The sequence below is a fragment of the Saccostrea echinata genome, unplaced genomic scaffold, assembly GCF_033153115.1.
Source record: "Saccostrea echinata isolate AGI-Se365-2 ecotype Australia unplaced genomic scaffold, CSIRO_AGI_Sech_v1 ptg000004l, whole genome shotgun sequence".
In the NCBI taxonomy this organism is placed as follows: Eukaryota; Metazoa; Mollusca; class Bivalvia; order Ostreida; family Ostreidae; genus Saccostrea; species Saccostrea echinata.
The window spans coordinates 7,473,087-7,499,660 of record NW_026889753.1 but is presented as its reverse complement, the minus strand read 5'-3'; the positions used below and the strand labels follow the sequence as shown (position 1 = coordinate 7,499,660).

Genomic DNA, 26,574 nt, shown 5'->3' with positions numbered 1-26,574 from the left:
GTTAAGCAAAATTGACGTTTGTGTGCATGACAATGCCCGAAATATGGAAAAGGCAGGTATTTTAAGCCCGGAATGGGAGGACATTTCTTGTTTTGGTCATACTTTACAGCTATGTATAAAACCCGCCCTTGAAATACAGAATGTGGCCAAAATTCTTTCAAAGTGTCGGAAACTTGTAGGTCATTTTAAGCATTCTACTTCCATGACAGCAGAACTACAGAAGAGGCAAAGTCTTCTTGGAGTCCCAAAGCATGATTTAATCCAAGATGTGCCTACTAGGTGGAACTCTTCACATTCCATGATCGAACGTCTCTGTGAACAACGCCGGGTTCTTAATGACATAATGTTAGACGAAAAAATCACTAAAAAAGATCATGCCAGTCTCCTACTAAAGGACCACGAGTGGGATCTTCTAGATCAATTATCCGTATTCTTTAAAGATTTCTCAGAAGTAACAACATTTATGTCTACCGAATCTCACGTATCTCTTTCACACATCTACCCAATTGTTTGTGGTCTTATTAGGAAAAACTCTATTGTCAACTCAGACAACCCCATTATTCGCAAAGCGCGAGAGAGTGTAATCAGTGAGCTACAGCGTCGCTATTCTCCAACAGATGAGGACATCGGGAAGAGTATTCTTATTTTGGCTTCATTCCTGGATCCAAAGTACAAAGCTTTAAACTTTCTATCTAAGGAACAAAAGAAAGTTTGCATGGGCGAAATAGAGTCCCGTATGGATGATATTCCTCTTAGAGACTCGATTCCTTCTTCTAACGATGATTCCCAACCACCGGCAAAGCGGGCTCGAAAGCCCAGCGGAATTGACTATCTAACTCAGTTCTCGCCCGAAAAGGAAAAATCAACGAGGGAGAATGAGCTAGAAAATTACTTAAGCGATCGTATCCAACCAAATGAAGATCCCCTGTTATGGTGGCGCAAAAATGAAGAAAAATATCCCGTTCTTTCTAAACTCGCCAAGAAATTTCTTGGTGTACCCGCGACGTCAGTTCCACCCGAAAGATTTTTTTCTTCGGCAGGACTTATAATTACAAAACTTAGAAATAGACTCTCCAGTGAACTTGTTGACAAAATAATCTTTCTACACAAGAATAAATTTACTTGACAATTTAATTACTCAAGTGTGTATATATAGCAAGTCCGTATTGTTGTGATTAAAGGGTTCAATTTCATAATAGATCTATAGTTTATTTGTTTATCTCGTAATTGTCGTTTGCATTCTAATATAATTACAGTCATTAGATTGGAAAACTAGTTAAGAGAATGGCCTAGGCCTAATTATGATCAATACGCCGTTTCAAACAGGTGTTACGTCTCTAAGAGTTATCTTTCTTGTTGCTTGCTTAGACGATCGGTTCATCAAGTGTATTTGAGCTTCAATCAAACTTCCATTTTTTGTGCTTTGACTGTTTTAACAGTCAACATATTAACATCAGATATTAAATATATATAATGTACAGTGTCTCCCTAAACAAGTCTAGATTTAACTTTCAAACACTGAAGCAAAGTGTGTACTATGGGCAGGGCAATGCGTATATCAGAACTTATTTATTGTTAAATGACATCAATTTTTATCGAATATTCGAATATATTCGAATACTGTTATCGAATATTCGAATATTAATTATTGACTATTTTGACATCCCTACTTGAAATACGTTCCCCCACCCATGGCAACACCTGGTGGTACCACTACAGCCCCATTCTGATAGCGGGAAATGATGGTTCTAGGGGCCCTCTACCTTGCCCCAGTAATGATTTGAAGCACACTTCAAACATAAGGGGTATAATAGCTGACCTTGACCAGTTTATTAAAACACAAAGTGAAAAATAACAAAGTTCAGGTTAGCTTACTGGCCCTTTTTCTTCCCCCAGGACCCTTCATAAACCAGGCAACTGGTTCTCCTTAAGGTCCTTAACCTTTCACTAGTGTTACTTTGTTCTAGTTGCCAAAGATCCTTTTAAAATGAATGCTTGAAATACGTTCCCCCACCCATGGCAACACCTGGTGGTACCACTACAGCCCCATTCTGATAGCGGGAAATGATAGTCCTAGGGGCCCTCTACCTTGCCCCAGTAATGATTTGAAGCACACTTCAAAGATAAGGGGTATTATAGCTGACCTTGACCCGTATATTAAAACACAAAGTGAAAAATAACAAAGTTCAGGTTAGCTAAGTGGCCCCTTCCTTTTCCAGGGACTCTTCAAAAACCAGGAAAGTAGTTCTACGTAAGGTCCTTAACCTTTCACTAGTGTTACTTTGTTGTATTAGCCAAAGATGCTTTCAAAATGAATGCTTGAAATACGTCCCCCACCAGTGGCACCACTTGGTGGTACCACTACAGCCCTATTCTTATAGCGGGAAATGATAGTGATAGGGGCCCTCTACCTTGTCCCAGTAATGATTTGAAGCACACTTCAAAGATAAGGGGTATTATAGCTGACCCTTAACCCGTATATTAAAACACAAAGTTAAAAACAACAAAGTTCAGGTTAGCTTTCTGGTCCTTTTTCTTCCCCGGGACACTTCATAAACCAGGCAACTGGTTCTCCTTAAGGTCCTTAACCTTTTGCTAGTGTTACTTTGTTCTAGTTGCCAAAGACACTTTCAAAATGAATGCTTGAAATACGTCCCCCACCCATGGCACCACTTGGTGGTACCACTACAGCCCCATTCTGATAGCGGGAAATGATAGTCCTAGGGGCCCTCTACCTTGCCCCAGTAATGATTTGAAGCACACTTCAAAGATAAGGGGTATTATAGCTGACCTTGACCCGTATATTAAAAAAAAGTGAAAAATAACAAAGTTCAGGTTACCTAACTGGCCCTTTTTCTTCCCCGGGACCCTTCAAAAACCTTGCAAGTGGTTCTCCCTAAGCTCCTGAACCTATCACTAGTGTTACTTTGTTCTAGTTGCCAAAGATGCTTTCCAAATGAATGCTTAAAATACGTCCGCCACCCATGGCACCACTTGGTGGTACCACTACAGCCCCATTCTGATAACGGGAAATGATAGTCCTCGGGGCCCACTACCTTGCCCCAGTAATGATTTGAAGCACACTTCAAAGATAAAGGGTATAACAGCTGACAAAGTGAAAAACAACAAAGTTCAGGTTGCCTAATTGGCCTTTTCTATTCATTGGAACCTGTCAAAAAGTTGACAAGGGATACTCCCTAAGGCCCTTAATTTTTTTTCAAGTTTAGTGTTAGTTTGGTCTAGTGGTCATTGATGGTTGAAAAATGAAAGCTTGGAATATGTTCCCCACCGTTGGTACCACTTGGTGGTGCCGTTACAGCCTCACACCGATTGCGGGAAATGATAGTCTTAGAAATCTTCTATCTTGCCACAGTAATGATTTTAAGCACACTTATAAGATAAGAGGTATAATAGCTGCTTGAAATATGTAACCCGCCCTTGGCACCACTTGGTGGTACCACTTCACTCTAATTTGTATGGCCGTATATAATAGCCTTGATAATAATTGTTCGAAGCACACTTCAAGGATAATAACTTAAAATAGTTAAATAACCTTCAAACCTTTATCAAGATAAATATTAGGAGTAAGCAAATTTCAGGTTAGCCTTTTGGCACCATCATGTTCCTGAGACCCGTAAAAGAGCTTAAAAGGGATTCTCCCGGAAGTACTTAACCTATTTCCAATGTTGATTTGTTCTTAAGCGGTCAAAGATGGTGACATTTTGTTTGTTTGTTTATTTGTTTTGAAACCGCATAATTTTCCTTATGCAGGTGAGCTTAACTGCCTACAAGTGTTTGAATTATTAAATAATTAAGTGTTGCATTAATTATCTAATTATTAATTATAAATTGTCGAACATGAGTCATTAAACAGTATTGCGTCAGAGTACTCTCAGTCCTTTGATGAATTTCCTTATTGTCATCTCCCTCGGGAGATGACACATTAAGTTTGAATCACCGGAAGTGAAGCCCTAGTGTAAGCTGCCATTGATAAGCTGGTGGTCTGGCAAAGGAACTGACGATGACACGATTTCTAAATATAGAGATGTAAACAAAATTGACCAAAGTCTGTCTTATTATTATTAAACAAAATGGTCCATCTTAAAGTAAAACTACACCAGAGTTCATTAAGAGTAATAGAGGTAGGATCACTTGGGTGGTGGTGGGTCTTCATTAACGGTTTATACACATAAACATTGTATCTAGGCTATTGCGTAAAACGATGGTCAGCGCGCAGGGATCAATATACACAAAACATGGCATATTGAATGTATAAGCCAAGGCGTGGATCCAAGATTTACTGACGAAAGAAAACAGTGAAAACATATAAATAACAACTCACATTAAATGCATATATACAATGGCAAAAACTTTACTTTTATGTGCACTTTAGTCAATCGATAATTAATGCCCTATATATATATATATGAAAAATAAAACAGAACTTATTCAAAATAAATAAATAAATTTCGAAGAAAAGAAATTTTACCTAAAAGCACAATTTAGGCAGAAACATAAATGTCTCTGGTTTAAGTAACTCAGTGCTGCAGGCATTGGAATAAAGATCATAAAGAATCATTATATGAGTATTTTAATTCTCGGATGTGTGCACTTTATTCTTTTTTATTTAAATTTACCCCTGTAAAAAAGTATAAGAAAAGTATAAATAGTTTTCTTTACCTGGCCCAGAATTTAAGAATTAATAAAGAAAGCAACTGTTATAATTTTCTTTATGCAATTCTAATTTGCTTTTTTTGTCAACGAGAAAAGGTAAAAAAAAAAAATCATTCCTCGTATTCTTGAAATAAAGCCAAAACTTTAAATTTTAAATGTGTGTCTCATGGAACAGCATATAAAATCAATGTTGGTAGATTAGGGTTCTTTTCGGTGTGTTAATACTTAATTTTAAATGGTAACGTTTTAATTTTATTACCTTTCTATGCTTTCTATGCATGATTTTTTCCCAGGAGCGTATACATGTACATGTACTTATATTATACATAATATAGCGATAGAACATGAATCTGCATGGGCAGCAGAGGGGCATGATGAGTGTCTCAATTTTTCCCTTGATATTCAAAGTGGCTCGATAATCAATCAAATCCCAGTGGCTCGATGGCCAAGTCACTTCAGAGGATACGATTGAGGAAAATAAGGAAAGTCTTGAGAATTAATTCAGATTCAGATTAATTTAAGTTGGCGCTTTAAAACTTCTTTGCTGCCGTAGTAGGCGGCTAAGATCTAAAGTCAAAAGGAACGCTAAGTTTTTATCCATCTTCTCTTTCGGAATAATTGTTAAAGCTATATATGGCGTATCTGAGCTAAAAAATAAAAATACGAGATTGGGTGTAACTAAACATGATATATGTTATTAATTAAATTTTTCACCGATTTTGAACTTGAATAACCTCATGTTTCCATAGTTCGACTGATTAAAAAAAACAAACAAACCTGTGTCTGTTAATTAAAATCTGAATCGGCAAATAAATCGGTTTTTGTTTTAAATTTCTAATAGCCTTGAAACGTGCTTGATTCAGTGGTTAGAATTTTTTTCAGACATTATACAAAATATATTTAAACTGAATAAAGCATATTTACAACAGGTAAAATAATACAGGCACATAGCACCAAACATTGAAGAGGCGCACCCTTGACCCCTCTTCCACCTTTTGTTGCAGTATGGTACGTCAAATCATCAAATGAGAATGTATTATAATTTAAAATACGTTTGTCGGAAAAGTTGTTATCCCTCCTTCCCTTCCAAGAAATGAAAATGTTGAGTTTGGATAGCCCCTTTTTTCCCTTGTCAAAGATTGTTCAGATAAATCGTCGATTTTTTTTTTTTTTTTTTTTTTTGTCCTTCACCCCCCCCCCCCATTTTTTCAAAAGCGATACTACTGCCTGTAATAGCTGAGAAAATAATATAACATTCCACTGTTTATTCTGTGACATTAATGAAGCCAAAGAGATGACATTTCAGGCTTTCTGGAAAGCCAAACTTGTTGGCTGCTAGCTTCTACGGGCTTAATGGCTGCTGTTATTGGCTGCTAGCTTCAGTCTAGTTCTGTCGTACTGGGAGATTTCGTAAGAGACGAGTATTAACAGGAAAATTCCCACTGAGTAATCTGCGAATTCAATTTGACATAGTCGCCGGCGTTGCGCAGAGGTTGGAGAGTTTGTTCTATACTTGCAGAGTAAGGAATTGATCCTTACGTCGTGGGTTCGAATCCCACTGCGGGACGTGTAGACAGGTCATTTGGGTAAGACTGTATAAACCGAGGTCCCGTGTCGCAGTAGGTGCGGCCTGGAAAAAGGAAAGGCCATAGGTGCTAAGTACAAGTCCAAATATGCAGTTTTACATAGGAATATATAAAGAAAATTTTGAAAAATCTTCTCAAGAACCAAAAGCGGAGAAAGCACCGGCACCCCTCCCCTTTGAATTTTCTTTTTTTTTTTTCTTTCTTTTGCTTTTGTAATTTCTGTTTGTTTAACTTGTGTATATTCTCAATTTAATTCACAGGTAAAATTTCATGATTGAATATTTTACTTAACAGATACAGTATCACATCTTCACAGACAAATTGTAGCTCAGTCGATAGATCAGAAGGTCGTGTGTTCGAATCACTGCTGCGACTAACCGAAGTCGATAAAAAATAGGTAGCACTTTATTGTATTGTATTCAATTTAAAATGCGTTTAAATTTTCAAATGCAAACTCGTCTCAAACAAAGAGGGTGCATTTGACTGGCATTCAGCAGGAATCTGGTTGCATTTGAAAAGTGAAAATTTCATTGATGTCACATGAAATTTTAGCATTCCTTAGATGTATCGGGTTCCAGTGAAATAGAAAAGGTTACTATTTTCTCGTTATCGTGTTTTGATTGCTACAAAAAGAACTTGAAAATCGGCTATATGAATCATTTGGGACAAAATGTTATATTTTTAAGAACGTTTTCCTAAAGTTTTTCTATTTCTGGGGCATCTCTCCATAATTTTAAAACGCTATTTGTGTATATTTTAATTCAAAGAAACGAGCAACCATTTGTAAAGCATGGAGAGAAAACCCAGACAAATTAACTTTTTTGCAAAAAATTCCCACCGTGTAGATGCGGTGCTGCCTTGTTATAAAATCCATATCGTTTGTGTCTCGACGATAGCTCACTAGTATATGCGTCACTAGTCCAAAGCACTTGGGAATTAAGGTTTTTGGTTCGAGTTTGGACAATTTTCCTTTTTTATGCCCCCCTTCGAAGAAAGGAGAAACCGTTACGTTCACGGTAGCTCAGTCGGTAGAGCGCTCGCTCCGTGATTGGGAGGTCGTGAGTTCGAATCTCGGCCGCGACTGACCTAAGTCGATAAAAAATGGGTAGCAAGTTCCTTCGCCATGCGCTCGGCACTTTGAAGTGAATATTGCGGATCATTCGGATAAGACATTAAAAACCGAGGCCCGTGTCACGGCAGACGTTGGCACGATAAAGAACCCTCACTGCTCAATGGCCCTCAGTGCCGAGTAAAGGTCAAAATTTGAAGCCCTTCACCGGTATATGGTGACGTCTCTATATGAGTGAAAAATTCTCGAATGGGACGTCAAACTACATACAATCAATCAATCGAAGAAGGGAGGGCATATTGCTTTGCTGCTGTCTGTCAGTCGGTCTGTCCACCAACAGTTTCCGTTCATTTTCTTTGCATAGGTTGCACATAATGAAATATTTGGTATACAGCTTTCTCATAGGAATATCTAGGTCAAGTTCTGTTTTTGGTACGTTCGATGAATTCTTGACGGAGTTTTGCCCTTTGGACGTAGAAAAATTCAAATTATGGGGGGGGGGGGGGCATAAGGGTTTCACAAACATCCTTTGTTGCTTGGGGTTTTGCTTGTTAAATTTTATTTAAGTAAGGTGTCAATATTTTTCGGGCTGCCCCTCTACTCTCAGAAACGATAAGCCTATTTTAATATAAGCTGATTTAAATATCACAATTCTAAAAGGTATTTTAATGCCAATGAAACATTTTTCTATGTGTGTAACTTTGTAAAGTCTGTCAAGATGTGGTCAACCGACCAAATTATGATACTTAAACTATAAATATTTCCTACATTTTATTCCTACAGATCACACGCCAAATACACTTATCTTCTTTTGCTATAAATTCTAAGTGAAGAAAATTACAACTAAAACGGACGATTGTCACGTATTTCACATAATAGGTATAAGACTTAAAACGTGCTTCCAAAATTTAAGTCGTGAAATGTTCGCATTAGTTAAATTTATTTTAGGATTGCAAGGCTTCAATATAAAAACAAAGGCGTTTACAACGTGCTCTTCCCAATACATATTCAAAAACGACCACGTATATGAAGGACAATTTAATTAATGTAACGTTTTGAAGAAAACACTTAAGAACATAAATATACAAACGCACACCCATATACATATTTTATATATATATTTATATATAAATATATATATATATATATATATATAACTCTGATTTAAGGACTAGGGAGACCAGACCATTATATATGGCTTAAGGAGACAATATACAGATTTTTTAAATTTGCTTTTTTCTAAAAAGAAATACCAGATCAAAGATCTATAGAACACCATTTAGTCGACTCTTGCTTTATTTTTTCATAATAAATGCCTCCTAAAAATATATGAAAAAAATGGTCTCCTTAATATTTTATGTTTCTCTCATATGACTTAAGGAGACCAGTGTATATTTTTTATAAATATAACTTGTGGTTTAAGTAGACCATTTTTCTTTCATAGTAATTTCACTTATTATGCATTAATTAAAATATTGTTTCCAACCAGAATAGTTGCAGATGGTCATTAGTCAAGGTCAGCAGAAATGTGACTAATGTGACTCAACATGATCAGTACAAAACTTTGAATTAAACTAAAGTCATTGCACAAGTGACTTAAATAGAGAGTAGTTGCCCCATTGGCGCAGTGGTTAGAGCATCTGCTCTAGAGTAGCGAAGTAAGGAGTTGATCCTTACGTCGCAGGTTCAAATCCCACTGTGGGATGGGGAGACCTGTCCTTCAGATGAGACCGAATAAATCGAGGTCCTGTGTCGCAGTAGGTGCTGGCACGAAAAAAATCCCTCGATGCTCAATGGCCGTAGGTGCCGAGTATAGGACAAAATTTGCAGATCTCCACCGGCATGTGGTGGTGTCTCCATATGAGTGAAAAAATCTTGAGAGGAATGTAAAACAACATACAATCAATCAATATATAGAGAGTATAAGCCCAGAGTAGCTTGTTCTGATATCCACATTTAACTCTCAATGCTGTCGCCCACGTGGTGCAGTGGAAAGAGCCTATGCTCTAGAGTCGTGGAGTTAGTTGATCCTTTTGTCACATGTTTGAATCCCACTGTGGGACGTAGAGACCTGTCCTTCGTACAAACAGAGGTCCAGTGTCGCAGTAGATGCTGGCATGAAAAAGATCCCTCACTGCCCATTGGCCCTGAGTGCCGAGCATAGGTCATTTGCAGCTCTCCATCAGCAAGTGTTGGCATCTCCATATGAGTGAAAAATTCTCCAGAGGGACGTTAAACAAACTATCAATGCCCAAAACAGTTTAACCTAAAAGTGAATGCAGACACAGATTATTCTTTAGACCAAGTATAGTATACTACATATTGTTTTGTTGAGGACACAAAGTTCACAGTGGACATCAAGTAGTTTTTCCTGCTATTTATACCCAGCTTCTTTTAAACCATAGTCACTGAGTGCATTCGCTTTCCAACTAATTGATAAAGTTCTGACCTATGCCTATATTTGTTTAAATTCTTTCTGATTTAAGAATACATTTGACCAGTTGAAACCAAGAGTACATGTACTACATAAAATTTCAAGGTTGTGATTAAGATTCAGTAAAAGTTATGCCCCATCCCGTATAGCAGTATGTGGATGCCATGTTCAATATACATATTTGCTATCATTAAACTTGCAGAGACCATGAATCAAAATAATTCAAATGCTTAAAAATCATTTTATTTTTACTGCTAGTCAAAATACAGTCACTCAAGCATATCCTTTGTTAATTTGAAAAAAAAAATGATAGTTTAACATTTATTATTAATACCATACCAAAGCACAAGATAGTGCACTTCTTACATAATCCAATGATTCATGCTGTGATTTTACCTATTTAGATGTTTCTTATTTACAGTTCAGTATACATGATATACCAGTACAATGTGACACTAACCTAGTATCAGTTAAATGGATCATTACTATTCTGTTTTTAAGAAGTTTGCAGGGTAAAAAGTATAATAAAATAAAAATGTTGATACATTTATTGATTGCATATGCTAAAAACTTTTATAAAATATCAAACATTGTATCATAACAGCTTTTACAAATTAATTCAATACATTCAAAGGTACAAAAATCAAATTATTTTCATCCACAGTTTTATCATATTCAGTTGAACAACAGCTACATCTATTATATAAAATGTATGGTAGTTGGCACTGATGGTACATATATATTCCGAGCAAAGAAAAAACATACCTAATCAAAGAATACAAAGCTCACTTCTATAAATGTTATCTACTAGTAAGGCAAAGTCTCACTCAACAAACACTCTGGTAATGTATATCACCTGGATCCAAAATCTATGCAAGTTGGTCTGGGTTAGATTTAACTGCTCAATAACCCTGAAAATGTATGTTACATCCAGCATCAGAAGCAGGATACATCATCTATGTTTACTGATCACCAAAGAGTATATTGTTACTTTGAATGAACCTTCTCTAAAAAACTGGTCATTAATCCAGAAAATCTAAGTCAAATCATGGATTGGTACCCTGAAACATTTACATGTACATACATCATCTTTGCAGGTTTGCTCAACATAGAGTTTATAATTACATGAGAATAGGACTGCTCAAAACACTTAATCTTGTGGAGTCCCCCATGTGGCGCAAAGGATAGAGTTTGTAATCTAAAGTCGCGAGTAAGGATTTAATCCTTAAGTCTCAGGTTCAAATCCACTGGGGATGTGGGGACCAGTCCTTCAGATTAGACCATATAAACCGAGGTCCCGCCTAGCAGTTGATGTGGGCACAAAAAAGATCCCTTACTGCTCAAGGCCCTGAGTGCAAAGTATAGGTCAAATTTTGCAGCTCTCCACCAGCAAGTAGTGGCATCTCCATATGGATGAAAAATTCTTGAGAGGGATGTTAAACAACAAACAAACAAAAACAAAAAAACACATGAGGAAAATGTAGATCAGGTCAAGCATTTGAAGTAAATCTGTTAATGTGCTTTAATCCATGCAAGTTTGTCCAGGTAGAGCTTAGGAATGAACCTTGTTCCTTAAATTTTAACTGGGATGACAATGCTAGGTATATAGTAAGAACTCATCTAGACTGTCCAGAAAAGCTAAAAAATATTTAGCAATTTCTTACTTGCATGATTTAAAAAAATCTGCAATCTAACATTATTTCAAAAAAAAATTCAACACATTTTCTAATTTTCAACAAATTCAATGCACTATGAGACGATTTAACATTTCTTAACCACATACACTGTACTTAAAGTGCAATATACATGCATTATACTGTATGTTAAATCTTTACAGTTTTCTTCAAGTACTCTAATAGTATATGAAATATGAAGATTACCAACAGTGATCAAGCTTTAAAGTCCATTGAAACAATACATAATTAGAGCAGAGCAAACACAGACCTCTAAAAACACCAGGTGCAATGGAGGAGAAAGCATTTCCTGCCATGTGCTCCTTGACATGATTGGGCAAATGGAAAAATCCACAAACAATTCAGTGTAAACAATTTTGATGAAAAACATTAGTCAACATTCAACTTAATGATCGATTGAATTTGCTATAACAATTAATTAACACGTAAGTCAGTGATTTTTTTACATTTTTTAAAAGGGGCCTGGGCCTTTACAATTGGGAAAAATCATCGATATCTGTGCCAACTTGGGAAAAATCAATAAGATTGTAGTTAACTTTAATTTACAGGTAAAATGACATATATAAGTAATTTTAAAATCATTTATTCAATTTATTGCTGATAAAATAACAAATTAGACACAGTTCTACATGTACATTAAATTTTATAACTTTCTTATTTTTTTTAAATCTTTGAAATTTGTCAATGATTGTCTTTATTCTTCATCATGGTTTTATTTTGGGAAAAAAGCAATTTAAATTGGGAAAAACTTGGTAACTTTTGACAGGGGAAAGGGCCGATATTCGGACCTAAATTTGGTGTAGAAAAATCACTTAAAGTGTACACACATGTATGCATACTAGATGAATTATTTCACAATATCCAAAATTGGACAATAATAGTTTCTAATCTAGCTAGACAACAGGAAATTTTCATTATTACTTAAATTACATGAAACTATTGAAGTCTATGAGATACAAATTATATCTAAAAATTATACACATTTTAACAAGTGTTTACAGTTTAGTGTATTTATTATACACAAATGATGACTTAGTAATTATGACTTACTAGTAAAGTCCACAGATTGACTTCCAGATTTCAGCTCAAAGGCTTGAAGATTTTTAGTGGCTCTTTCATCATTTTTTTTTCACTGAATATTTTCATTTTTATTTTCAAGACGCTGTTTTTGTTGAGGTCTTTTAGCAGTTTGATGCAATCCAAGAACTCCAAGGGCAATTTAAGAAATCCTGAATTTCTTTCTTACCTGGAAAAAATAAAAATTTAAAAATTTAAAATATATTCAACTTACATGAAGAAAACTAGTAAAACTAGTGATAATGTAATAGACCTTTCAGATGTTCCAAAGCAGCTACATGTATCTAATTAAAAAATATAAAGTTTGAAGTATTTAGAGTCACCTGTATTCTGAACAAGGGATATGTGTATTTGACAGACAGATGAATGAATAGACTGATCACTATAGAGCACCTTAGTCTTTTTTTCAATAATCTTTATATTAGTGAAAATCAAATAGGAACTAGAGTGTTTCAAGGAATGTATATGTCACCTGCTAGGTATCGTCATTAAAGAGGTAAATAAATCTAAGAGTGGTCAGCTATTAATTTAATATTAGCATGGAGGTTCATGCATTTGCCTGCAAGGAAAAAAAGGATCCAAAAGTATTTAAAAGAGAATCTGGCAATCAAAGAAAATATGGTTCCCCAGTCCTCAAATGAATAATTTAATTGAAATTATGAGGAATAACTATTTATCATTTTATTAATACACATGTAGGTGCTTCCAACAATCCTCGGAGGAAAGGAATTTCAGACTGTCTTTACTTTAATTGTCACTTTGTCAGTCAACACGATTCATTGTGGAATACTGATCCCAATGCATTTTCATGTATTTAAATATAAGTTTGTGTGGTAACTGAATTTCATACAGTTTCAAAGTATAGTATCATGAGCTCAAAAACATATATAAATGCTAATTATCAAAACCCTGCCTCTCAAAATTTTGAGATATAAGGTGTGACAGACGGACAGACAGACACCAGGTAAAGTGATCTCTAAGTGTCGTTCTGCTCTGCAGTTGACACAAAAATGAAAGTTATTTAATTTTTGACCATGTATATCACTTCAGTGATGAAAGGAATGCTGAAGTGGTAAGTCTATCCTAATTTTTTGAAAATACGGCAACCCCATTGGTCAGAATATGATACATATGCTGTCCAGCCTTAATTTCATTGGCATAAAGCAGCACAAAACACCATTTGATTGGATGGTGCAACTTGTTTTTCTAGGGGGCACTGTTGCAACCCTGGAAAAGAAAACAGGACTGGGGCTTGCCCCTAGTGGGCACTTACTGACCAGAAGTAAACAAACAACAGAAATAGCAATACACTAGAAATATGTCCATAAGACATGTATGCCCGCCAAGTGTATAGTAATGCAACATGAAATTTTGTGTTAGTGTATGAAGTTTGATGAGAATATCTTGAAAAGTTTCTTTAAAATCGAAATTGAAATCTAAAAAAAATGGATATAGATGATAAATTCTCACCAAATTATGTATAGATGCATAGCCTTAAATATCAATATTTTAAATGGTTTTAAAACCATGCAAAATGCAAATTGAAGGAAAGTGAGGTCAAGGTCACAGGAAAGGTAAAAAGTTTTTGAAATAGTTGAATAGGTCTTACTAAATAAATTATATATGTATCAGCATATTAAGTTTGATAAAAAATATCTTGAATGATTTCTTTAAAACTGAGCTAGTCACAAGCGTGGCGCCATGGTTAGAGCGTCTGCTCTAGAGTCGCGAAGTAAGGAGTTGATCCTTATGTCGCAGGTTTGAATCCCACTGTGGAACATGGAGACCAGTCCTTCGGATGAGACCTTATAAACCAAGGTCCCGTGTCACAGTAGGTGCTGGCATGAAAAAGACCCCTCACTGCTCAATGGCCATGAGTGCAGAGTATAGGACAGAATTTGCAGCTTTCCACTGGCAAGTGGTGGCATCTCCATATGAGTGTAAAATTCTCGAGAGGGACTGCAGATTACCTGTAATGATTGACAAAAATCCCAACTAGGCTTTAAACTCTTCATTCTTGACCTGTATTTCGTCAAATAAGATTTTTCCAGTTAATTAAGGTAAAATTACTAATTGTTAAAACTGTAAATGATTTTTTTTTTTTTTTTTTTTTTTTAGCTGAGCCAGATTTTTACTTTTCTTAAAAGTGTCTGTATTTGACTGTTGGTTCCACCTATCTCAAGAAAATGATCTGTAAAAGTAAATGTTAGAAATCATAATCTGTTCTCTATCTACTATAATCATGAGAAAAGGTGTTGAAAATTAACAGATGGAGATAAAATCAGCAGTCATATTAAAGGCTTTTTTCAATAATCAATTTATTAGTGAAAATCATAAAAGTATTAGGCAAAAAGGAAAAATAAATGTTGTCATTAATTAACCTTGCATATCTCTACAATTTTCTGATAAGAAAATTATACCCAATAGATGCAATAAAATCACCCTTTGCCTGCCCCTAAATTAAATTATGAAATTTTGATAGATTTTGATCTAGTAAGCAATTATTTAAAACAAGGTTCTTTTAGAGGTGCCTAGGGTAGAAATTCATAGAAAAAAAACTACAAAAAACGTGAAAACCTATTTCTATCATACTGGTTTATATTTATTACAAATTTCCTCATAGTCAGCATAGCCCAGAACAATAGACCGCAGACTCTTACCATGAACATTTTTAGTGTTCTGGTTCGAAACCATTTGTTGGCACATTTTTATTTTTTCAAACTTTTTACCTGTATAAACACTAAAGAACGAGTGCACTTATGGGCCCCGGTAAAATGTGAAAAAATGAAGAATTAAATTAAGCATAATTTTCCATCTCAGATCATTAATTGATATCTAAACCATAAGATTCAACAAATTTTATCGCTGAAATTCATGAATATACAAAGAGCAAAGCCATACAATGTGGTAGGGGTCAGTCGACATTCGTGATTTTCTATAGTAAATCAAGGACGGTCAATCATTTCAAAGCTTTTGTTTATTGTCAACCTAACATTGTACAAACTTGTGCGATTGAAAAAAAATGCATTATACATTTAATATAAAACTTGTGTGAAAGTAGGAAATTTGTACATGATTAGGCTTGTACTTAAAATATTAAAAATGTATGAAATGTTCAATGTTTTTCCTATAACAAGCAAGAGCTATTTACCTGTATGACCTATGTTGAACCCACCCGTGGAATAAATTATTTAAAATACTGGTAGTCACGTGAGTTCTACCCAGGTAAACATTCCTCAAAGATGCTCACTGTAAAACATAACCACGTTCTGTATCATTATATCGAAGTCAAGCCGCATAGAGAAGTTTGTATGTATTTGGTTTTAGGAACACGGGATGGTTAGGAGAGTTAAGTGTCGTTAAAATGTCATCATAAATAAAAGTGTCAAACATTTTTAACATTCATGCAAGACAATGGTACCGGTATTGAAAGCCACCTAAATACACTTTTTTTTCATTTTAAAATTTAAAGGAACTAATGTTAATACTTATTGTATTATTTCAAATGCAAGCATGCAAATTTTTTAGTTTGATCACTATGGATACAGATACAGGTATCTATACAACTTCATTCGATTTTTTTCTCGGGTAAAATAGCACAAGAAGTATCATTCGGCAAACGCGCCTGTCAATGATCCACCATCAGATTGTTCAAGTGTCTGAATTAAATGTCTCCTCCCCTTGATTTAAATAAACGAAACTCAAAATAGGTTCGGTATGACTTTTCCGGATTTGGGGTATCTATAGGCATTTAAAAAACTTCATTTGTTTCAAATCCATGCTGATTTAGGTGATGTTTTAATGTGATTTTAATTAGAAATGTCCACTTGTGTTTAACTATTACCAAAAGAGAACAATTTGGTAATACATTCTAAAGTAATATGGCACTGAAAAAGGGCCCATTAAAGCTGAACACGCTTCGTAAAAAGAATGTGTCTGCCATTTTCGATCGGACTCTCGCTATATCTCAGGACCCCTATATAAAGGGCCTGACTTAGTCACTGTTCAGTGTAATCGGTTGACACAGGTGTAGACGGACGTATACCATACAGCACTCGGTAGCGACAAAAATAACTAATACTTCGTCTAATGCAGGAAAGTAAGATACCAAAGAAACTTACAATAGTTGTACAGGTCAGTGCAGTATACAAACAAACAAAGATACATGTAACTGCAATAAAATGTAAACAAGGTATTGCAAGATTACTAGCATGAACACGGGTCGCCATTCCACGCTGATACCCGTGACAATAAAGCAGTCAGGTGTAACGAATGCGAAGAGTATACCTTGGTGTTGATATCGTAGATATAATATCGAAAATGGCGTATACCTATTTACGAGTCGTGTTCAGCTTTAAGCATTGCTTAAGTGCACTTGTCTTTTGATTTTTTAATACAGGCTTTTGCATTTTACTTAATATATTTTCTTCCTTAAATGCATGTTTGGTGTTGATATAAAAGACATCTATGGAAATGCAGGTCATAAATTCTCTTTAACTAAACGCAATCAACCGGAACTAAACCTCATTGTAAGCACACTTTGTTCGAGGACATGAATCATTCACTTTGTGTTACTCGATACTGCAGGTGTCATGAAAAAAAATCATGCCGAGCAATAATTGCTGTGTTTGCCTTTCAAGAACATAATGACGTATAATAGTACTGTTGTGCCAGTGGGAGAGATACTGTTCTATGCAGAGTAGATGCAGTTCATTCCTCGGGAAAAATGTGAGCATTGGCGATATGTTATGCTAAAAATGCATGAGGGTTTTCAGATCAGAAAAGAATGTGGTAAGGTCAGTTAAGGTTTTATGTCCCATTGCCATTACTCAGTCAGACATCAAGAATGACCCTCAAACAAAGGATGTATCATTCTGTAAATACTGAGGTAGGATCACATGAACACACAGTTGAGTAGAATGAAATATATCGAGATAACAATCAGTATTCAAGCTCAAAAGCCCATCAAAAAATACAAAATAGGAGGAGAGCAAATACGGACCTCCAAAACATCAGAGGTGGGATCAGGTGCCATGGAGGAGTGAGCATCCCCTGTAGACCAGTCACACCCGCTGTGTGCTCCTTGTCACGACTGGGAAACAATAGAAAAATCCATACACAATTCAGTGTGTAAATAATGGCCTAACAATGAGTACGAAAAACATCAGTCAGCATTTTACTTAATGATAAATTGTATTTCTGACAAGGTCATTGTATCGACCATAGAACTTACAAAATGATGACTTTAAACAAGACTGCTGATATTCTTGTTTCAGCAATTTGTTTGTCAATAACTTACCTCCTTTTAAAAATTGTTCATACATAGAGGATGCTCTTGCGTATCGAATCAACTGAGAGATATAAGCCCCGTATGCAGGTGATGAAGGTATATTGCTGAATAAGTAAGGGAAGTTGACGATTGAAAAGTTAAAGTCATCACGTTTATCATAAAGCTTGGTTGTTAGATTACCATTAATGTAGAACTAAAGCAATACATGAGAAACAAGAAACTACACACATGTGACCTAAAGTCAGTGACCGGAACATATATCGGTAAGCTTTCTCTAAAGACTGAAACCAATATTGGTCCTATAAGTCATCTCATATTTTTAGCTAGAAGTGTTCCTTTGATATACTATATTTTACTTAATTTCTATAGACTTACTATACCCTGAAAAAAAAAGGAAAACAGGAACTACCTGTTTAAATGACCCCGACCACCGAGGTTAATCTAAAGTTTGTCCCTGCCTACCTGAAAAACAGACTGCCTCGGGCAGTCAGTAATTTCCAACTCTGGTTATGAGATGCTAAATGTTTAATATTTACAATTAAATGCTTATATTTACATTTTTAAATTCATAATAGATTGAGAAAGTTGAAAAAATCATTTCTATATTAAGTCTGTATACTGTATAGGGGGAAAATAACTCGTGGTGTTAATATTCGCTATATTCACGGTGTGAATAAATCCGTGAATTCAAGAAACAGTGAATAAGTTTTCAATAACCTACATGTTATATTTGGAAATTTGAGAATAGACTACGATAGGTAAATATACGTGCAGTGCATGGTCATTTTAGTAATTACGAATCGTACTTGTCATTCAATTATTTTTATTATCACGCTTGACATTAATTTAGATCACCCAGCAGATAATAACCTGTATTTGTAAAAAAAAAAAAAAAACTGTTTTAATAGCCAACGCTACATGTTTCATCAATCAAAACACTAGGGTCATGGGTTTTGAATACCCGTACCTAACTATGTTACGACGTGTATTTGTTACCTGCATTATCATGTTTTTATCGACATTTTGGTTTTAAAAAATCATTCAAATAACTATTGAACTTGCTGATGTATATATAAATCTACCCTGTTGTTCGTGAAGTGAATACATAACGCTGATTAATGCCTTCTAGCTATGCACTTGATTAAATGGATATAGACATTGAAGGGAGGTACATGTAACCTTAGTTATATACCGATTCCGCGAATTCAACAAACCTCGCTCGTGTCAGAGGAGAGAAAAACATGAACATTACAACCCCTGAAATTAATCCCCTATACAGTACTTCAACCGAGAAATTAGTTGAAACTGGTTCCAGAAAAGAAGCTGAAAATGTTCAATAGTTTACAGACAATACTTGACACATGATGACTGAACAAGAACAGATAGCAATAAGTAATTTAAATGACTCAGGTGAATTATAACCTGTTCAATCTTAGATCCATCTTTTTTCTAATACGAGGGTTGATCCAAAAGTTCATGGAATTTAATTATTTCTAAAATTTTATTGTGATTTGATGAAAGCAAACAATAGGCATATTTATAATATAGAGTCATTATGCAACAATACTGGAAAATTTCACCACGTTCTAATTACCAATAAGGTCACATGAGCTTTCTGAACACTGATAGTTGTAAAATCCGGGGGAGACTTCGATGTAACGTCAAGTTAAGTATGTCATGTCATGTTATAGGAGCATCTCACCCTCATGTTCAATTCAACTAAGTAATTCTACAGAATATTCTGCCTTTTTCTCCTTTTTTCTCTCAAGAAAAGCCTGGGTATCCACCAATCGACTTATCTTTATATTACACTCATATTTCAAAAATACTCCCCATCTTTCCATATGATGTGTCAATTTCAGTAGCAAAGTCAAGCACAGTACGTCAGCGGTCAACATCCATCAACGCTTAATTTGTCTACGAGAAAAACAGACCCTCCAAAAGCAGCCACACCTTAATTAACCTCCATGGAAGTTCTATTGTTCTTAAATTTCTCACGCCACTGGAAAATCAGTTGCTAAATGCATTTTTCTCCAGCCTGTATCAGTAGTATACCCCTTTAAGTCAGAGTGTTCCTAAGATTTTAACAAAACTTATAACTTGACTGAAATGCGACGTTTTCTAACAATTAAAAGATGAACAAGAAATCATCAACTAATAATCTAAATATCAAGTTAAATCAGTAAAACTCTCACAGACAGGTATATTAGTGGTCAAGCAATCGTAATAATGACAAAATTCTCATTTTATTTGCCACTTAGTGCAGGTTTTTTTCTTATATCACGTATTAAGAATTAAAATGATAATGAACGAGTAAATGTCTCCCCTGCATTTTAAAACATATCCTTTGCTATGGCAACTGCCATGATAGAGTTACTATCATTAATATTTAAAATATTTTTTTATTAAAAAAATTCAACAAGTGTCTATATTCTTATAATTTTCAACCACTTTCACTAATAAATAAATAAAATAAGAAATTCCATGAACTTTCAGATCAATCCTCGTACATGTCAGTCATTAAATTTATATAATATACAGTATGCATAAGGGAGACCAAATGTATTATTACTGCATTAAGGAGACCAACCACTATCCATATGTAAATCAGTATTCAACCACTTTCACCAATAAAAAAATAAAATATGAAGAAATTCCATGAGTATTTGGATTAACCCTCGTACATGTCAGTCATTAAATTTATGTAATATACAGTATGCATAAGGAAGACCAAACGTATTATTACTGCATTAAGGAGACCAACTACTATCCACATGTAAATCAGTATTCAACCACTTTCACTAATAAAAAAATAAAATATGAAGAAATTCCATGAACTTTTGGATCAACCCTCGTACATGTCAGTCATTAAATTTATATAATATACAGTATGCATAAGGGAGACCAAATGTATTATTACTGCATTAAGGAGACCAACTACTCTCCACATGTAAATCAGTATTCAAAACTTGAGATTTTAATACCCTAATAATTTACATGTTTAGTTACATGAACTAAATCTATTTACTTTTGTCATAACGCAAGAACTGTTTTACATTCAGCCAACTTTAACATTACACATGCATACAGTGTATGCCATGCATTAGGAAGACCAGATGCATTATTTCAACATTAAAGAAACCAACTACAATGGAACAATTAGACAGTATTCCAAAATGTTCATTCCAATACCATAGTAATTTCCCTTAATTTGTTTGTATTTAGATGACTTAAATCAATTTATCTCAGCCAGAATTGGAACAAAAAAACTAATCATAAAAGTGGCCAAACACATGAACAGACAGATGGACATGATGATTCCTATGCTTACATACACCCAAAGTTGCCAAAGTAGAGCAGATGCAGTGGTTAGAGCGTCTACTCTAGAGTCGCCGAGAAAGAAGCTGATCCTTACATCGCGAGTTTGAATCCCACTGTGGGACGTGGAGACCCGTTCTTCAGATGAGACAGAGGTATTAACCAAGGTCCCATGTCACAGTAGGTGCTGGCTCGATAAAGATCTCTCAATGCTCAATGGCCGTAAGTGCTGAGTATAGGATAAAAATTTGCAGCTCTCCACCGACAAGTGGTGGCATCTCCATATGAGTGAAAAATTCTCAAGAGGGATGTTAAACAACAAACACTATACACCCAAAACTTTGTTTGCAGAAGATTTTGTGATACATGCTTTACAAGTATACATATTGTTCATAAGGGAATAAAAATGCTATAATATATCATTAAGGAAAGCAACTGAAATTAAATGTGCACTTCTAATTGAACTAAACAAAATTACCCTTTGTCAGAATGTAGATTTATAAACAGGAAGGCTGTTTTTCTTCATTTTTTCCATGTCAGATTCAGACTGTTCTTGAAAAAATTCTGGCATACACCCTGTAAAAGTAAACAGTGCAGATAATAAAGAGCTTCTAAATAAACTGCATAATATTTATATGATCCACTTAAAAGGGATAACAAATGCATTTAACTCCATCAAGGAGACCAACTGATATCCATATATATATAAATCAGTACATGTATTTTAATTGTGATATTTTAATATCCTAGTAATTTACATGTTTAGTTTCATGAAATAAATCTATTTACCTTTGTCCAATGACCAATGAGCACAAGCACTGATTTTTCCTCTTTTTTCTTAACGGAATCACCAGGGCCAGTCTGCAGTCCATATGATTCTGGCATATGTACACTCTGTAAAATGCATATTTGTACCATGTACAGGCATATGAACAATATTTCTATACTACATACATGCATCATTAAACTTAATAATCTTTTTTTTCCAAAATTCATTATTCATATAGTGTTTTGCTGTTAGCAAAATTCAACAAAAACTATACCGTATATATACTTGCCTATAAGGTGGTCCACCTATAAGTCAGTTGTATTTTTTGAGGTTATTTTGGAGGGATTTGCTATTAACCCGCTTATAAATCGGTACAACTTTTTGCCAGAATCAATTGACAATTTCAAATCAATGCTCTGATGTTTTAACCTGGTTTCAAAATACTAATCTTTTTATGACTCACCTATAAGCTGGACATAGAGTATATACAGTACCTGCATTATACATGCATTAGGAAGACCAAATGCATTATTGCAATATTAAAGAGACCATTGTGGCAAATGAAATCAATGTATGAATTATATTCAAAACTATGGGTGTACTAATTTGTCTGAAGTATATCATGATATAATGTGATACACAAAGACTTTAACAGGATATGTACATATACCCACATGCCTAAATGTAACAACAGGAATTATCGTTCTACAATAATTTATTGAAATTGCCAATATGAATAAACAAAAGCAAACTTTGTTTCGATTGTATGAACTTTAAGTTTTCTTTTTACACCACGGTCAGATAATCTAACTATCCCCCCTGGTTGGCTACCGGGTCCTTCGTTAGACTGCCTTATCGGACATGATATTTACTGAAGATTTGATTTTTGGTACTGACTTTTATACTCAAAATAATGTCTTTAATTGTTTAATTTCTTGAGTTCAATATCACTTTGATGTGTTCAGTGTATACTTTGATATGTAATGATGTGTATAAGTGTGTATTTTCGATAATTTAAATTTCTAGTACAGTAATCGTCCCCAAGCCGCTGTTTCATTATCGTGTCAAAGTATCTCTGAGAGTGCATTTTATTAACACCTCCAAATCACCTGGCCTGCGTAATTAAATTTAACTACCAAAAACAACAGCTTGGGACTAATAAGGTGTGATTATCAGCAATGGTCCCATGAAGCCTGTGCTAGACCTAATGGATACGTTCAACAGACCGTAAAATTAGCATAATGGGATTATTGTGTACTAAGGTGTGAATTCAGCGGAGCGAGAATTTGTTGGACTTCGAGATAACGCATGTGTTTATAGCACTTGGGACCGTAAATCTACTTCGAGATAAGTGAGGTATTTGAGATTTCCGTGTTCGAGATACCGGGGTTTTTTAAAATCATAAATATAATAAAAACGGCCGGGACCGTTGATTCACTTCGAGATATCCGTGGTATTCGACATACCGGTGTTCGAGATACTGAAGTTTACCTGTATATCGATACATATCTAGATTAATGAATATATCATATCAAAAACAAGAGGCCCATGGGCCACAACGCTCACCTGAGCACATTGGCTAGGAAAAAGCATAAATCACTTCAGTATTGAAAAGTTTAAAGGGGAGGGGGCTTGGATTTTGAACTACCTGAGGATGCTTCCATATCAATATAACAAATGGCTTTACTGTTCTTGAGCAGAAGATTTTTAAAGATTTTTTTCCTATATATTCCCTTGTTAAAAATTTGATCCCCCATTGTGGACCCTCCCTACCCCCCCCCCCCCCCATCATTTGAACAAACTTGAATCTACACTACCTGAGGATGCTTCCATATCAATATGACTAAACATGGCTTTTCTGTTGATGAAAAGATTTTTTCCTATATATTCCTATGTAAAAATTTGATCCCACATTGTGGCCCCACCCTACCCCTGTGGTTTATGATTTGAACAAACTTGAATCTACACTACCTGAAGATGCTTCCATATCAATATGACAAAACATGGCTTTGCTATTCCTGAGAAGAAGATTTTTCAAGTTTTTTCCCCTATATATTCCTATGGAAAACTATGATCCCCCATTGTGGCCCCACCCTACCCCCATGGGTCATGATTTGAACAAACTTGAATCTACACTACCTGAGCAAGCTTCCATATCAATATGACAAAACATGGCTTTGCTGTTCCTGAGAAGAAGATTTTTCAAGTTTTTTCCCCTATATATTCTTATGTAAAACTGTGATCCCCCATTGTGGTCCCACCCTACCCCCACGGGTCATGATTTGAACAAACTTGAATCTACACTACCTGAGCAAGCTTCCATATCAATATGACAAAACATGGCTTTGCTGTTCCTGAGAAGAAGATTTTTCAAGTTTTTTTTCCCTATATATTCTTATGTAAAACTGTGATCCCCCATTGTGGCCCCACCCTACCCCCAGGGGTCATGATTTGAAAAAACTTGAATCTACACTACCTGAGGAAGCTTCCATATCAGTATGACAAAACATGACTTTGCTGCTCTTGAGAAGAAGATTTTTCAAGTTTTTTCCTATGTATTCCTATGTAAAACTTTGATCCTCAATTGTGGCACCACCCTAACCCTGGGGGTCATGATTTGAACAAATTTAAATCTACATTATCTGAGAATGCTTCCATATCAATATGACTTAACAAGGCTTTGCTTTTCTTGAGAAGAAGATTTTTCAATTTTTTTTTCCTGTATATTCCTATGTAAAACTTTGATCGCCCCTTGTGGCCCCACCCTACCCCGAGGGGTCATGATTTGATACAAACTTGAATCTTCACTACCTGAAGATGAATCCACATCAATATGACTAATTGTGACTTTGTTGTTCTTGAGAAGAAGATTTTTCAAGATTTTTTTCTACATATTTCTATGTAAAATTTTGATCCCCCATTGTGGCCCCACCCTACCCCTGGGGGTCATGATTTGTACAAAATTTTATCTACACTACCTGAGAATGATTCCATATCAATATGACTAATTGTGGCTTTGTTGTTCTTGAGAGAAAGGTTTTTAAAGATTTTTTTTCTATAAATTCCTATGTAAAATTTTGATCCCCCATTGTGCCCCTTCCCCCCCCCCCAGGGGTCATGATTTTGTACAAACTTGAATCTACACTACCTGAGGATGCTTCCATATAAATTATGACTAATTGTGGCTTTGTTGTTTTTAAGAAAAACAATTTCAAGATTTGTCCTACATATTTCTATGTAAAACTTTGATCCTCCATTGTGGCCCCACCCTACCCTGGGGGTCATGATTTGAACAAACTTGAATCTGCACTACCTGAGGATAATTCCATATGTGGCTTTGCTATTCCTGAGAAAAAGATTTTTAAAGATTTTTTCTATATATTCCTATGTAAAACTTTGATCCCCCCTTGTGGCCCCATCCTACCCCTGGGGGTCATGATTTGAACAAACTTGAATCTACACTACCTGAGGATGATTCCATATCAATATGACTAATCATGGCTTTGTTGTTCTTGAGGAGAAGATTTTTAAAGATTTATTCCTACAAATGTATATATTCCTATGTAAAACTTTGATCCCCCATTGTGGCTCCACCCTACCCCAGGGGGTCATGATTTGAACAAACTTGAATCTACACTATGTAATGAAGGTCTCACTCAAGTTTCAACTTTTACAGCCCAGTGGTTCTTGAGAAGAAGATTTTTAAAAGATACCACTAAATTTTCACTAATTCTTAATTATCTCCTCTTGAAAGAGAGTGTGGCCCTTCATTTGAACAAACTTGAATCCCCTTTACCCAAGGATGCTTTGTGGCAAGTTTGGTTGAAATTGGCCCAGTGGTTCTTGAGAAGAAGATGAAAATGTGAAAAGTTTACAACAACAACAACGACAAAGACGACAACGACGACAGACAACGGACAAATTTTGATCAGAAAAGCTCACTTGAGCCTTTGGCTCAGGTGAGCTAAAAATAACTTAATTCCAATACATTTTGGGCAGGCAGTTTTTTTATGTAATTCTGTGAAAAACTTGGGAATTTCAATCACCAAAGATTATATTTACCGGTAACTGTTTTGAATTAAAACTGATAAAAATGATATAATCATTAAGGAGGTAGCACATCTTAAATGATTATTACAAAATCATAAAAATACAGACAACTTTACTAAACATGTTGATTTTACAGTCAAGAAAAGTTTGAATTTGAAGTGTAATTTTTAAAGACGGTGAGACAAAAAATAAAAAATGAGTAAAAAACAATCATATTTTTATAAAATTCATGCATAATGATTTATAAGACTTTTTTGACAGAATTGTTAAAGAATTCAATATATTGCATATCGCATTAAAAAATGTCTTTCTTTTTTTTTTTTTTGCTCAATACACAGCCCTAGCAAAAATGATATACAACAAGGACTTTGATTGGATTATTAACATTCATTCGATTGATCATAATTATTAACTGTTATTGCACTTTCATTTTCAAAATGTTGTTAGGTTCATTGTTTGTTCACTCTTTTGCATTGATATTATAATTTATAAAAGAGTATTTTAGCAGAAAAAATTATCAATTTACCTTTCTTGGAATAAAGACATGTTGACCCTTGAGCTGAGATTTTCTCTCTTTCCATAGATTTGTTATACTGGGGTCCACATGATTCTA

General features: G+C 35.0%; 1 protein-coding gene and 1 long non-coding RNA gene across 2 annotated transcripts; one reads left to right on the top strand and one right to left on the bottom strand.

Moving 5' to 3' along the window:
- The first annotated feature begins 202 nt into the window (after positions 1-202).
- Positions 203-1,126, top strand: LOC133179293 (E3 SUMO-protein ligase ZBED1-like). Its single transcript, XM_061314078.1, has one exon. The coding sequence runs from the start codon at positions 203-205 to the stop codon at positions 1,124-1,126; it is 924 nt and encodes a 307-aa protein (XP_061170062.1).
- A 10,962-nt stretch (positions 1,127-12,088) lies between these two features.
- On the bottom strand, positions 12,089-26,574 carry LOC133179452 (uncharacterized). Its single transcript, XR_009720124.1, has 4 exons — positions 26,488-26,574; positions 21,932-22,036; positions 21,621-21,718; positions 12,089-12,703 (listed from the first exon to the last, which is right to left on the bottom strand). It is a non-coding gene; the product is annotated as an uncharacterized LOC133179452 (long non-coding RNA).

Coding starts and splice junctions, on each gene's coding strand:
- LOC133179293 (XM_061314078.1), top strand. CDS start 203: ATGACAGCAGAACTACAGAAGAGGCAAAGTCTTCTTGGAGTCCCAAAG.